The sequence below is a fragment of the Megascapheus bottae genome, chromosome 1 (genome assembly GCF_031878675.1).
Source record: "Megascapheus bottae isolate mThoBot1 chromosome 1, mThoBot2.hap1, whole genome shotgun sequence".
NCBI classification, from domain to species: domain Eukaryota; kingdom Metazoa; phylum Chordata; class Mammalia; order Rodentia; family Geomyidae; genus Megascapheus; species Megascapheus bottae.
Genome location: NC_143509.1, coordinates 23,135,168 through 23,150,256, shown reverse-complemented (window position 1 = coordinate 23,150,256; position 15,089 = coordinate 23,135,168). Strand labels below are relative to the sequence as shown.

Below are 15,089 nucleotides of genomic sequence, written 5' to 3'. Positions count from 1 at the left end.
TAGAGATTCAGGAGGATTAATTTAAAATTCATAAATCCTTTGTACTATGCAAATTAATGACCTGTGAACTTTTTTCTTCCAGGTGACTTACTTTGACTTAACTATGTCCAAATCAATGTGTTTGTATAAGAGAGTTCAGGTCTATGAAAACCTGACATATTAAACGTCTCCTATGGCTTGTGATATGTACTAGGGATGAAGCCCACCCTCTGTTTTCTCATTATGTCAAATAATAGAAAGTGGAAATCACTCTAATCCTTTCTTCTGTGTCCGCTGTACCTCTGCAAAGATGATAAACTCAATCCAATTAAAAGTTATTACTTCTTCAAGGCTCAGCCACAGTCCATAGCCCTTTGTTTCAGTCTTCTGTATTGTCTGCCTTCATTACAAGCAGGTTTTATTTTTTACTCATCATCTACTTTTCCACTACTGGAAAGGAGTATTACTTTTAATATCAAACATTGCAGTCTTTGCTTGCCTTTCTGTTCACTTGCCTCTATCCAATGAACATAGATAGAAGTCGATTCTTTCTGGGCATTTATCTCATCTCTCTGACAAGATTGAGAGTCCTTCACAATCACCAATTTCACTTTGTTATTCTTAGTGACCCCTCCTACCATAGTGCTTGGCACACAGAATTCTTGTTGACTGAGTGATTAATACTTTATGGCATAATATCGGATCTATGTTGAATCATAGTTGCTAAGCTTCACAGGGGTGATGAGTATTAAAAAGCTGATGAAACTGACAGGATGCACCAACACAAAAGCAAACAGAAGCCACAAGAGCACAAAGCCTGCTACTATATTATTGAGCAAGCATTCTAGACAGTTAGACTATCTCTCCTGCTTCTAGTGACTTTTTCTTAACACTATATACTTCTGATAGAACCATAACATTTCCAACTTTTCCTCTTAATAAATTTTGGTTCACCCAGATTTATATGAATTCATTGAATACATACATACACAGACACACACAGACACACACAAACAGACAGACACACACACACACACACACAAACACACACAGGATTGTGATCTGAATTTAGGGCCCATTCTCACATGGCTTGCTTGCTCTGTTGGTGTTCAACTACTTAAGTTATGACTCCAGCACTACTAAAATGGCCTTTTTATTACCTCATTCAAATTTATTGTTCTATTTTGGATTCTGCTTGACTACTCTAGGCCTCTGTGAGTATTATTTGAGAGAAAAACCAATCATCTGATGGATAGTGTAGGTACCAACAAGCAAAAGATCAGCCCCTTCTTTGCTGAGTATTTCTGTAGATTGATGCTTCTGCAGACCCCAGGCCCATGGGCCAACCAATCTTTCCCCTTTCCTTTCCACCGTTTTTAGGTTACCAGAACCATTTCTGGTCTGGTGTGCTATAACTTCCAGCTCTGCTGGGAGATAGAAGTTACAATGACATCTCAGAAGTTGTATGATTCATGGGAAAACAGAGTCTTAGTAAAGTAGATGAAGCAAAATTGCATTTTTTTGTGACAACACAAAAACCATGTCTGCTCCATATAGGATTCTTTGTTGGCTTGTTCAGGAATAGAAATGTGAGCATGCTGTTTCGGAACCTGTTGGTTCCATCATTTTATGAGCCACCAGAGGAAATAATCCCCTGTTCCTCACATTGCTATAAAGAACTTGATGATATCCTGAAATAAATGTGAACAAACCCCATGTTTCCATCAGTGATTGAAATAAGTGGTTTATTGTTCAAAATGTGAGTAGATACAGTAGCTCTTTGCTACATTGGTGGGGGTGCATTGGAGGACTGGAAGATACCAAAAGCCATGTATGTTTATCTGTAATAACTTATAATACCTAATGCTATATAAATGACAATAAAAGAAAAACTATGCAGCTTTAGTAGATGTCCGTTTTTTGTTTTTTTTTTTGCCTGTCCTAGGGCTTGAACTCGGGGCCTGGGCACTGTTCTTGGACACTTTTTACTCAAGGCTAGCACTCTGCCACTTGAGCCACGGTGCTACTTCTGGCTTTTCTGGTATATGTGGTTCTAGTGCACGCTAGGTGAGCATGGTACCTCTAGGCCACGCTCCCAGCCCAGATGCCCACTTCTTTTTTTTTTTTGCCAGTCCTGGACTTGAGCTCAGGGCCTGAGCATTGTCCTTGGACTTTCTCAAGGCTAGAGCTCTACTACTTGAGCCTCAGTACCACTTCTGGCTTTTTTCTAAGTATGTGGTACCAAGGAATCGAACTCGGGTCTTCATGCATGCTAGGCAGGCACTCTACCACTAGGCCAAACTCCCTGCCCCAGATGCCCACTTCTTTTTGAAAGTTTTCCATCTGCAGTTATTTGAATCTATGACTGTGGAATCTACGAGTACAAAGGATCCAGTTGTATTAGGTGTTAGCTGATTGTGGGTTAGAGATTCTATGTGTTCAGCATGCCCATTGATAGAGTCATATGTAATGTAATGCCTTTGACACTCATCTCTTTTCCCAGTCTCATTTTAGGTCAATTTTTAGTATATTAGCATATACCTGCCACTAGCCCTGCCTTCACAAACTCACTCACAATTCGCATCTTTCTAGTTACAATATAATACTGAATATATATTCTGGGATGGATAAATGAATAAGTCTAAAAGGTAGCATCTTTGACCTTAAAACTTTTTTCAAAATTTTATCATCTGGGTTACAGTTACCTTGGTCAGGTAGTGGGTGCATTACTTCTCTCACATTGATATCCCTTTTCATGTGTTTGTCCTCCTTCCCCTCCCCTTACCCCCTTCCAATCATCTTATTTTCCTCCCTTCCCTTCTCTATTTCAAATAAACAAATAAACGTATATACAATATACCAGATAACAAAGTCAGATACAGTAACCACATGAGATTAACCTTAAGGGGAAAAAATAGTATAATAAGAACAGCAATCACAAAGATAAACCTCTTGTTTCCATATCCTAAAGTTCATTTCATTTAGTCTCATCCTATATGACTTTATGTGCATAGCTTTTGAGCTCTTGTGATCCTCTGCTAGGAGAGTCCTACGTGTACTAATTATTACAAATGGAACTCAAAACTTGTCTAATTTTCCCCCTTTTAATGCTAGATAAGGGTTTAATCTGGGCACTTTTGTGGTCTGCCACAAAATTTCAACTGGAATGTTCAGTGAAAGCACTCACACACCAACTGGTAATGTCTGAAACATCTGTTTAATTCTTTACTTTTACCATCTGTTTAATTCTTCACTTTTCAGAGTGTGGAGTCCACCAAAGATTTTGAAAGTCAAATGTATATTTATTCCACGGAGGAAACTTTATCAACCAGTGCAAAAGTTTACTGGCACTAGTTTGTGATATAATGGGTAGTTTAAATCCTGCTAACTGCAAATAATTTTTCAACAGTGTTTATGATCGTGGTTGAGTTTTGTGAGGCAGAAGTACAGATAGCATAAATATTTCGACAAAAGCCTATTGTACTCGAGTCATAAATAAATTAGACCCAGTTTGTAAATAAATTTAGTTTTTGCCAGCAAACATTTATAATCTCTTGCTGCAAACTATAGTAATTTATATAGAAGAGGTCCGGAATGCCTTTTGTAAGAACTCAGTTGTCATTAGCAGCCAGTGCCTGGTGCCTGTCATGTGTCTCAGATTATGTGACTCAATTAGACATGAAGGATACTGTACAGACCACCTAATGCTACTAGTTATTGTACATGTTGATAATGACAGTTTCCAGAGACCATACAGACTTTTGTAGTCTATGAAGTTGTCATATTATAGCATTCCCTTAAATGCCTAGCTTGTATTACCACTTAACAATGTTGAAATTACCCTCTCCCAAATCCAGTGCTATTGCTTTATATATACACATCTACACAACACATCTGTTCATATTTTTCTGAAAATTTTTTTTATCAAAGTATATAATGTTTCCTCAAAAAGCACACTCTTTCCTTTATGTTTTTCAGTGACATGGTTTTGAATGATCTTGTGTTTAATATGGTGAGCTGTTGGGAAATGTAATCTGGAGGTCTTTAGAGCTTTGAATAGGGCTGAAAATTATACTTCTTGGTAATATCTAAACTTACTTTACACAGAAGATATTGTAATGGGGAAAAGTCCCCATTTTCCCATAGAATTGCTTTAAGATTCAAAGTCAATGTTGTCTTTTAGTTAACAAGTCTATACTTTTAGGGATAATTTCTATAGTTTGTTAACAAAACTTATAACAATAAGGGCCATTGCTAATTTTTAACAACAACAACAACAACAAACTATCCTACTTTTGAGACTAAAAGAATTTCATTCTTTTGAGCACTCTCTGCTTCTTATCAAACCAAAAGTATGGTTAGGTTAGTGTATAATTGCTTGGTCACATTCCTTTTTATCAGTATGCCATTGCTACAACTCCCTCTTCTGCCAGACATGCACAATTATTTTCTTTCCTTCATGTAGAACTTCTGGCTATAAGAAAGCGCTTCTGTTTTTTAGCAGTAGGGAAGGGTCTGCGTCAAGTCTGCTATGACAACAAGTTTGAACGGAGATTTACAATGTTTACTCAGTTCTTTGGCAAACCTAATCTTCGTGAACCATATGGTAGGTCTTAGTCTCCTTTACTTTTTGATCTTCATCTTTTGGGGGATGGTCTTGAGTATTTTCATCCAGTCTGTATGAGAATTCAGTTTCTTCACTAGCGAATGAATGCATTCTTCTACTTCCTTCTTTCACTCTTGCTCCTGAGTTTTGGTCTCTCCTTTGGCAGCAAGAAGGATCTCTGCCAAAAGCCACCAAGCCACACTTAGGTAATTATAATAAACAAGTTGGGGCTTTCATTTCACATGCAGAGCCGAATGAAGCAGGGCTGTGGTCAAAGGGATTCCAGTTGCTCTTCCATTAGCAATGGTGCATTAATGCTCCCTCATGTCTCGGCCGACCTTTAAACACTCATTTAAAGGAAGCAAATCGGACCTCTCTTTAGCCTGAGAAGGGGTATTGCTTTCTTCTGAAACCACCATCAACAACATAAACAAATTAGAGGTAGTAAACCACACGTTCTGCCCACACTTAAACCACAGTCCTCACCAGAGGGCAGTGTACTTAATGTGAGAATAACAGCCCAGTTTTACAAGCCTCTACTGGGAATAAATTCCAGTTTCACTGATTGAGAGCAAAGTTAGGCAGCCAGAGTACAGTCTCTCCTACGTTACATGTTGGGAGAAACCCAACTAACTCTCAAAGTGTCTTTCCAGGAAATAGAATTTATACGCGTTGAGCATACCAACATTTGACCATCCTTTGATTTTCACTATGCACAACTGGTATTTCTTGTGCAAAATGGACTTGCCCAGCATGCTTATTTTATGGAAGTACACGGAATCCTAGCAGCTATAGCTCTCAAAATGTGCCTCTCAAGGTTATCCCAGGGTTCAAGTGACATTGACAAATTCAGACTTTCCTACTCAGGCTTTCCCGCGCACAAATATGGTCTATGGTCCTCCATTTTGACCCATATGGGAGTTGTAAAATATCCTCAATACCTTCCTGATGCTGATACACTTCCTTTCCTGACAATGGCTAGTCCTCAACTAATGTGTCCAGCCCTAAACTAATGTGTTCCGTCATCAGTAAATTCCTGCCTGTGATAGTCTTTTCTTAAATACCTGTTTAAACAGTAATTTAGATAAGAGTGTCCCATTTGTGTGCAACAGGAAATGCCTGCCTTCTTTTAGATACGCTGGCAAATAATTACTGTAGATATGGCTTGAATACCAAAAGGCTGTCCTCTGGTCATTTCAGATGACTGAAGAGTAACCTCCTAGTCTGCTGTGACATAAATACAAAACATTTCTACTTTACTTTCAGTGAATGGGAAAATCATGTTGGGAATATGACAAGTTTATGAAAAAAAAAAACAGCTCTCAGATCAGAGGTTGCCAAAATTCTCTGAAAATGTTTGATTGCTAAAAGAAAGCTAAGGCATATGTTTGCAAATGTAAAGGGCACAGTATCTATATGTGATAAGTTGGTTCTTTACCTGGTCATTCCAGTGGACATTGGTGGCTCTGACTCCCTAACAACAGAAAAAGGCAAACATTAGCCAGATTGTGCTTTCACTTGAAATAGTACTCACAAACTGTAATGACTCAATTTTAGCTTTCTTAGATTGTGTAACAAGCTACCAAACGACATTACTTGTACCTCAAGTATGAATTTTCTACAATTTCTTTCCATGACTGTTTTATTTGTCAAGAAGTTTAATTCCATCCCAGATGAGAAACTTCTGGAAGTGGTTAAGTCCACTTCATAAGCTTAGTAGCTACTAGTTTAATTCCCAAACCATGCTTGTTTAGTAAAATTCCTAGTACAGTGGAAAACTTTTAACCAGATTTAAAAGCCACAGGAATGGTCAGAGGTATGCCTTGATACTATGAGAGAAAAAAAAATATTTGCTCACTGATTTAGTTTTCTTATGTTCAATTGTTATGGCTTTCTTTGCTATCTCCTTTATGCCTCACCTCCAGTTCCCTTCCATTCTGGTATTTGATAACAGTACATAAATGAGATATGTTTTTAGAAACAGTATGCGAAGGGTGGGAAGAAAAGCCCGTGAGGAAGGCATAGAATAGGGTGGTACAAAGAAGGAGAAAATACTAAAAGTTCAGGGAAGCTTAGGTGATCATGAAAAAAATTCCATGTGCCAAGCCAAGCTGATAGATTATTTCATGACATCAATGATCTCTAGAGGCATGGATTCTACAAATGGAGTATAAACTCTCCACTGAAGTTTGCTTTCTTCTTAGCCTTCTCTGGAGGCTATGTTCACCCACACCTTTTCTTTCCCCTGGGTAGTTCTGTTTTCTAAGCCTTTCATATAGTCCTTTGCAGCTTATTTAAGTCAGGTTTCTAAAAATCCATCTGCATTACTTTCACTAGTTCTCCTTTTTTCATTTTGTTGGGGTCTTAAATTTCATTATTTGGGGGTCATTCTCACGTTATATTTTGCTGGCCAGTTCCTAGCCTTCTTTGTTCTGTTTTGTGCATCTGGCATTACTCGGGCTCCACCCTCTCCTCAAGCCCAGCACACATTTATTGGCTCTGTGACTTATGCTGGCCCACGATCCTCTGCTTTCTCACCAACAGTCACCACTTTGGAATTGGCCAAAGTGGTGAAGAAGGGCATGTCCGGTTTTAATTTCGGGAGGAAATGGATGTCTTCCCCCACCCTTCCCTGCCCACTCTTAAGCAGACACCATGGACCCAGGGACTCATGTGCTCGTGTGCTCACAATCCCACCAAGAGGTCCCTGGTGGGGCTCTGAGGTTGGTGAGCCTCCTTCCTCTCCAGCTAAGGCCAGGCAAAAGTCTTCTGCTCTCAGCCACGTGTAATCCTTCCTGACTGCTTGCAAGTTGGGCATGAAGTACTGGCGCTTGGACCCACCCACTCCTTTAGTAGCAATTAACCTTTACTACAGAGCTTCCTTTGATGTTCACTCATGTTTTTATTACAAAACTGCAATGAGGAGCATAAATGGGGGAACATGTCTAAATTTCTGAGTTACCTAATCTGTTCAATTCCCTAGCTGGGATCCTCTTGGCAGTTGTTTTAATGTAGTTATGATCTTAACCAGTCTGCCTGAGATCTCAAAGTCATGTTTCTGTCTCAGCCTATTTTTGAGATTAGGAGCTGTTAAATACCACATGCGTGCACATGTGCGCGCGTGCATGTGTGTGTGCACACACGCTCCTCTACTGCAAATGCACATGAATGTGTGTTGCATACACATACGTGTATGGCTGATTTTCCTGATTTCTTCTTTAATGACTTTTGAATCTTAATAGAGCTAAGGTGTATGTTTTACTAGTAATATTAAGTTATTTAATGGCTAACTGATTTTTTATGGATGACGTAATGTGAAGATTAGAAAGGAAAATTATTTGTGTTACTATTATTAATGAATGCTGAATTCTCAGTATTATAATGGGTATTAACTATTATTAATGGTTTAACTGAGGATTTTGCATGATATATGCCCAGAAGAGCTGAAGTTAAACTAAGAAGATAGGACAATAGAAACAAATGGTGAGCTAAAAAAAAATAAAAAGGCGTTTTAGGTCAGCTTTGCAAATAAGCAAAGAACTATGATTGAAATGGCATTTTTTTTCCTAGGCTCTGTTCACAGGAGCTCACAAAAATTAAATCATTTTTCTCTGTTCTTTGCTCAGAAGTAAATCATTTAATCCAAGGTTTGTAGAAAAACAACTATGAAATTCAAGGGAAATGCAGAGAATCTTTCCCTCTTTTGAACAGGACTTTCTAAGAAAAAGGTAAAAATTATGAAGGAAAAACAGACTTAGTTCCACAAAAGACAAAAAAAACAGTGAAATAATAGATGACAAATTGTCTACTGGGATAATTAATAGAACTGTATCACAAGACTAGTATGTTTATCATTAATAAGAAAGCCCAATTAAAATCGGAAAAAACAGCAATTTACAAAAGAAGAAATATAAATGATAAAATATTTACTCATAATTGCTGAAATTTGTTAAAGTAACAGCTAATATATTAATTTTGCTATTTTGCTGATAAAAATGTAAAGCAAGGGTAAATGTTAGTATGGTTGGTAGGAGAGGAAGTTACTAGAAACTTATAGAAAAGCAGTCTGTTAGTAATCAGTAGATTTTAAAAATAGGACTCTAACCTAAGGGAATTGATTCTGGTAAATATATCAAAGAATAGTTTTGTGTCCGTGATAATTTGTTATGTCAGAAAAATAGAAGCATCATACTGTGCAAATAGTTTATTGTGTATTCATATAATGGGATATTATGTAGCCAGTCAGTATATGTTTAGAAAATAGTAAAGATATATAACAGTTGGAAAGTTCAATGACAATTTATTCACATTTCTGGCCACACTTGTGTGTGTGTGTGTGTGTGTGTGTGTGTGTGTGTGTGTGTGTGTGCTGGTACTAGGTTTAGGCTCAAGGACCTGAGTTCTATCCTTTATCTTTGTGTTCAAGGCTGGTGCTCTACTACTTGAGCCACAGCCTCGCTTGGGCTGTTTTTGGTGGGTATGGAAGATGAATTTCATGCATGATTTTCCCCAGGCTTACTTTGAACAGCAATTCTCAGCTCTCAGCCTTGTAGGTTGCTTTATCGGCATGAGCCACCTGCTCCTGGATGATATCCACAATTTTGATGAAATGAACTTTGAAATGTATGTTTAAAGAAATATAGACAAATAGTCAGAGTAAATGAGATGATTAGATCTGGAACCACGGTTAGTCTCAGCTGACTGTGGATACTATAGATCTAAATATAGATATGAAACTTAAGATTATTAGTATTTCTGCAATTTCCCCCTTGTAGAGTTTGATGTTTTCCAAATGAGACTCCTCTCAAGTGGAAAGCTCTGTTACTTATTCAAGAATTCATAGGAATAAATAGTGTCTAAATTGAAGTGTGTGGGATTTTGCTTGATCTCCAGGTATGTTAGAACACTTAAAATTTGAATTGAAGAAGTTGAATTCCACGAGCATCTCCTACTACATTTTCCTCAAATCCAACAATAAGCTTGTCTTTCTATCCTCACTTGGTTAATGATAAAAGCAGACAGCTCAGCTACAAGAAGTTAGAAGGGTTATTTATCTTTATAGGACCACTTATATATGTGTAGCATTTCTTATCTGATAGTTACCTATTGTAACTGTGCCCAAGCTGCCAGACTGCTGTTTGAGAAATTAACTATAGTTATAGCACCAGAGAAGACCTACCAGTTTACCCCAATAACAAAGATCAGATCTCCATTAAATCTCTGTTATTTCCTCAGCAACAGAGATTTAATGGAGATAGGACAATTGAGCTTGTTTTCCATTAAGATGGAATGTTGTAGCAGGTTTTTGAAGAGTTACTGAGTAATATACAGGGACATGTTAGTTTATGCAAATATTCAGTGTGCCATGATAAATTATTTGCTGTTGAAATGTTTGTAATACTAGATAACATTGAAATATAGCTGTTTATTTTTATTGGTAAAACTTAACAGTTTTTTTTACACCAATTAGCTGTATAAGGGGGTAAACTCAGCACGTTTATATTTCCATTGTTGTCATCCAAATCAGTTTTATATTTAATTCTGACAACACTAGATCACTGGTAGCCTAACACGGTTGCCCAGGTTTGCTTGAGCATTTCAAATTGGCACAAGAACTGATAAGAAAGTCATGCTCTCCTGGCGCTACTTGTCTTATATTTTGTTCTTTAGGCTTAACTAGGGATTTTTGTTGTTATTGTAACAGAATTGCATTGAAGCTTTTAATTCAAATTCTTCTGGATAGCAACCTGAGTATGATTGGGTCCTGGGTCTCTTTGTGAACTGGGATCTAAATCTAACTTAGATCATGCACAGGAGAGATTGTGGGTACCTAAGAGGTCCTGAACTGGCTATGCTGGAGGGACTCCCCCCAGATGTGTCTGCTTCTCTTACCTTTGTAAAAAGTTGAAGTCACTTTGGTGACATTATAATGGATTTAACTCTTTGAGGAAATGGGAATCTTTAACCTTGAATAAATAATGTTTGGAAAATACAATTTTTTTTTCCAGTCCTGGGCTTGAGCTCAGGGCCTGAGCACTGTCCTTGGACTTTCTCAAGGCTAGAGCTCTACCACTTGAGACTCAGCAGCATTTCCGGCTTTTTTTTTTCTCTATGTATGTGGTACCAAAGAATTGAACCCACGTCTTCGTGCATGCTAGGCAAGCAGTCTACCACTAGGCCAGACTCCCGGTCCCTATAATTTTATTTGATTGGAAAATATAATTTTATTTCCATATAGCTTTTTTTTTAATGATGCTGGTATTAGGGCCTCATGGTTTTGTTTTGCTTTTTGCTCAAGTGGTGCTCTACCACTTGAGTTATACCTATACTTATAGTTTTCTGCTATAAGAACTGAAGATAAGAGTCTTACAAATTTGTCTTACCTAGCTGTCTTGGAACCTTGATCTTCAGATCTCAGCCTCTTGAGTAGCTAGGATGATTGATAGAATAAATTTGTAAGTTACAAGGCATGTTCTAATTTGTAACATTATCCAATAGAAACCAATTCTTACAATGAGTAATAAATTCCTTTGAGAATTTATAATATAATGTTGAATTTGTAGAAATTGAATGTAAGGATTTTATAGTGTGATCTTTATTTAATTTCCTTTATTTCTTTTTCCTCTCTCTTTTTCTTTCTTTCCTTCCTTCTTCTTTCCTTACTTCCTTCCCTTCTGTGCTTGGTTTAAACCGAGGATATCATGCTCAGAGTTCATGCTTGACTTCTTGACCCACATCTCCAGTTCCATATTTTCTAGAGAAGGTCTCACAAAATTGGACAGCTGATCTCAAATATTTAGGCTTAAGCGATTCTCCTTTCTCAGCCACCCAAGTATCTAGCACAGCAAAAGTATGCTACTACAGCTGGTTTAGGGAGTTTTTAAAATACTTTTGTTTTGCTGTAGCAAGACTAACAATGAACTTTTCAATATTAAATTCATTGCAAAATCAACCTAAAGGATGAAATCAGATGGATTTAATCAAGTGCATTTGTATCCTAAAGTACATTTCGCTGATAATATTCCTTTGGGGGCATTATTTAAAGAGTTAATTTTGATGTTGGGTTTAGAAAAGTTTTTAATCTGTTATAGTTTTTCTACCCTTTAAGGATACTTTTCAGGATTAAATAGTTTCCTGTGTTTGGTAGGCAAATATTGATTTGGTGTAATTGTTCAATAAAATTATATGTAAGGTTAATTATCTATGTAACAAGTATTCATTAAACACCTATGTGCTGATCATTTGGTGAATTCCTAAAAGGTGAGAATTCTAGCACCTCTTTCCAAGAGCCTGTTTCCTAGCTGGGAATAAAACAAACACACATTAAACTACAAGCAGGAGTACATATTTGATTGCCAACCTGAGGGATGAAAGAATCCAAGGAAAGGAGTCCCTTGCGTTAAATGGAAGGGTGATGAGCTAAGTTGGAATTTGACTTGATCAGATGACTAGAAATTAAGGAGGAGTTCAGAGATCAGCCATGCAGTCAGGAAGAGCTGAGAAGGAAATGCACACTAAGTTTAGAAGCCAGGGATTAGATTATAATAGTCTAGGAGCTCCTGGTGAGAAGTATTGAGAGTGAGATAGAAAGGGAGAATGGTAGTTCCATGGAATGAAATGTAATATATATATATTTCCAACTACTTGGGAGCTGGAGGTTAAGAAAATGAGATCCAAAACTTCCCAGGGAAAAGTGAAAAGACTTAACTGATAAACTCAAGCCAAAAAGAGATGGAAGTATGGTTCTATTACTAAAGCATTTGCCTACTAGTGAGAAGGCCTTGACTTCAGTCCTTCTGAATAAAAGAGATTATTCCTTGACAACAAGTTCATATTTTCCCAAAGTCCCAGGGAATAACTAGAGTTTGTGGTAAGGAAGGAAAGCAAGTGTTCCAGGAACCTAAGTTTAGCCATATTGCACAGAATCAATGTTGAGGCATATTGGAAAAAGGCAGGCATTATGAAGAACAATTTAGAGTATCAAAAGTTCAAGTGTGAAAATGAGCCTTGAAAGAAGTCATGTAAGATAGCAATCTTACAAAAACAATGTAGAGCATTTGGTGGCTGAATAAAGTGAATGTAAAGGAAGCAAAATTTTTGTATTATTTTACAGTCTCAAACCTGGATAGGAGGATAGTATTCTTAATGGCAATAGGGAAGTGGGCAACATAGTTGATCTGAGGGCAAATAATAATAAAGATCTTTACACACTGAATTTGGAATATAATGGGCACCTGTGTTGGGAACTCATATATCTTAAGTGTAGGGTCATGGAGTTGTGTTATATTCTTGGGTTTAGATGGCATTATCTCAGTGTTTGAATAAAAACCTATTGTTTCCTTGGATGACACTTTTGCATGTTTTATGATTTTTCACTTCATAAAACTTTTAAGAGGTACTTCAATACTTAAACATAATAAAAAGGCAAAAAAGATAAAACAGCTGTAAGAGGTTCTTGATGACAATTGTTCATGGGTGTTATAGTACATTTCTAGCATGGATCAGGGAAATAATTAGGTTATGAACTCATGTCAAGATAATTTATCTTATCTTGGTACACTGTCTTGGAAGTCTTTAATGATTCATAAAACTGTAGGGCTGATAGGATATTATAGGTCCTGTAGTATAGTCACCAACCAAATTTTGAAATTCCTCCACATCAGCTTTGATTTGTGGTTATCCAGGCTGTCTTAGAAGATTTGATAGAGCTAGAGGCCATTCCTGCTATCTTTTCATAACTAACTGTTTGAAATGCCTCTGTGGCATTTTAACCCAGTTTTCTTAATTCTAGTCTTGAAGTTGTATGCATCAAACCCATCACATATGACTTTCAGTTCAGAGTTCTAGTGCACTGATTTCTTTGAAACGGTGAAAACCTCCCGGAATTGGTGAGAAATTCAAGCTTGGCTATTAGTCCTTTCATGCCTCCTGCTCTCCAGTCTTTGCATATGTTTCATAAAGTCCTGGAGGTCTCACTTGGACACTTGTGGACTTTGGTAGTGGGCTCAGCTGCTTTGTGCTCAAAAGTGCTCGGTGTTCTTATGTACAGTATTCAGGCTTCTAGTCATTCTGCTCTGTTCTCTTCCCTTCCAGTGCATTCTCACCTCTCTAGGATACTCTTGGCTCCCTGCAGCTCTCTGGGATCTGTAGTACTTCTTAGCCTAGAGGAATATTTTTTTTTTCAATATACTCCAAGCTACCCCTAGTTTCTCTCTCCTTTCAAAATAAACCCGATTTCTTTAATGATTTTAGATTTTACAAATGTTCAGTGGAATCATCATATCTGAGTAACTTTGACTTTCTGCACAGCATAAGTTACTGAGGCAAAGAAGTTCCAAGAGATTGGTGATGTGTTTGAAATGAGAAGGGAAAAATAGTGTGAGAACAAACTTCATATTCTAATAAACCATTATCCCACATGGCTGCCTTGGAAATCTTGATGATTCACCTACACATAGTCCAAGATGCCATCAGTTGATGCAATATGGAATCCTGTCAGCTCCTGATTTGGTGTGGTTTAGAGGTCATAATTACATATGTGTTTCCCAGATGGATGGAGAGCAGATCGAGTACTGACAGTCTAGGAGTAACTTATTTGATTTATGAATTCACCATAAATAAACCAGAGACCATGATCCCACCTCTCCTCCTTTATGAGTAATAGACTTTAATGAGACTCATTTTAATGATGGTCTGCCGTATTTAGTTTTAAAAGAAGAACCATCATGAGGTGACTAGTGAAATTTTGCCTACTTGTTTCAGTCAGAATTCATGTGGTTCTTTTTTTTACCCACAGGTAATGAGTGTGTATATGACAACTACCTGGAAATACCTTTGGAAGAAATGCCAGATGCAGATGGGATAGCTGGCACTCCCTCCCTTATTCAAGAGCCGTGTTCTCCAGCCACATCCAGTGAAGCATTCACTCCCAAAGAGGGATCTCCTTACAAAGCTCCCATCTATATCCCTGATGACATCCCTATCCCTGCTGAGTTTGAGCTTCGTGAGTCAACTATGCCTGGCGTGGGTCTAGGAATATGGTCCAAAAGGAAGATTGAAGTAGGTGAGAAGTTTGGGCCTTATGTGGGAGAACAGACGTCAAACCTGAAAGACCCAAGTTATGGATGGGAGGTAAGAACACATTTTGAGTTATTTATATACACTTATTCAGATCTGTATTGAAGAGATTTAAGTGATCATATATAAGAAAATTATGTTTGATGGAAATCACTCTGTAAGAATTAATTTCCTACATGGAAAGGGGTATCAATGTTCAAGAAGTAATGTACTCATTACCTGATGATTATGACCCCTCTATACATCACCCCGCCAATAAAATACAACTCAAAACAGAATGAATTTCCTTATGGTTATACTTGTTTTTATTAATGTTATCAACAGTAATAACAACAAATAACAACAATGAACAACTTGTTAAGGTAATATTAACAATAAGCAACTTCTTTTAAAAAATTTTTGTTATCTTTAAGTAGTTGCACCAAGG

At 37.3% G+C, this 15,089-nt stretch overlaps 1 protein-coding gene across 1 annotated transcript in view; it reads left to right on the top strand.

The window, feature by feature from the left end:
* The window catches only part of LOC150068506 (histone-lysine N-methyltransferase MECOM-like), a 277,305-nt gene extending 262,416 nt beyond the window's left edge, over positions 1–14,889 (top strand). Inside the window, exon 2 of the mRNA XM_090338630.1 lies at positions 14,382–14,889. Coding sequence (XP_090194756.1) covers positions 14,382–14,767 — 386 coding nt within the window. The 3' untranslated portion in view covers positions 14,768–14,889. The remainder of the gene's footprint in view (positions 1–14,381) is intronic.
* The last annotated feature ends 200 nt before the right edge of the window (positions 14,890–15,089 follow it).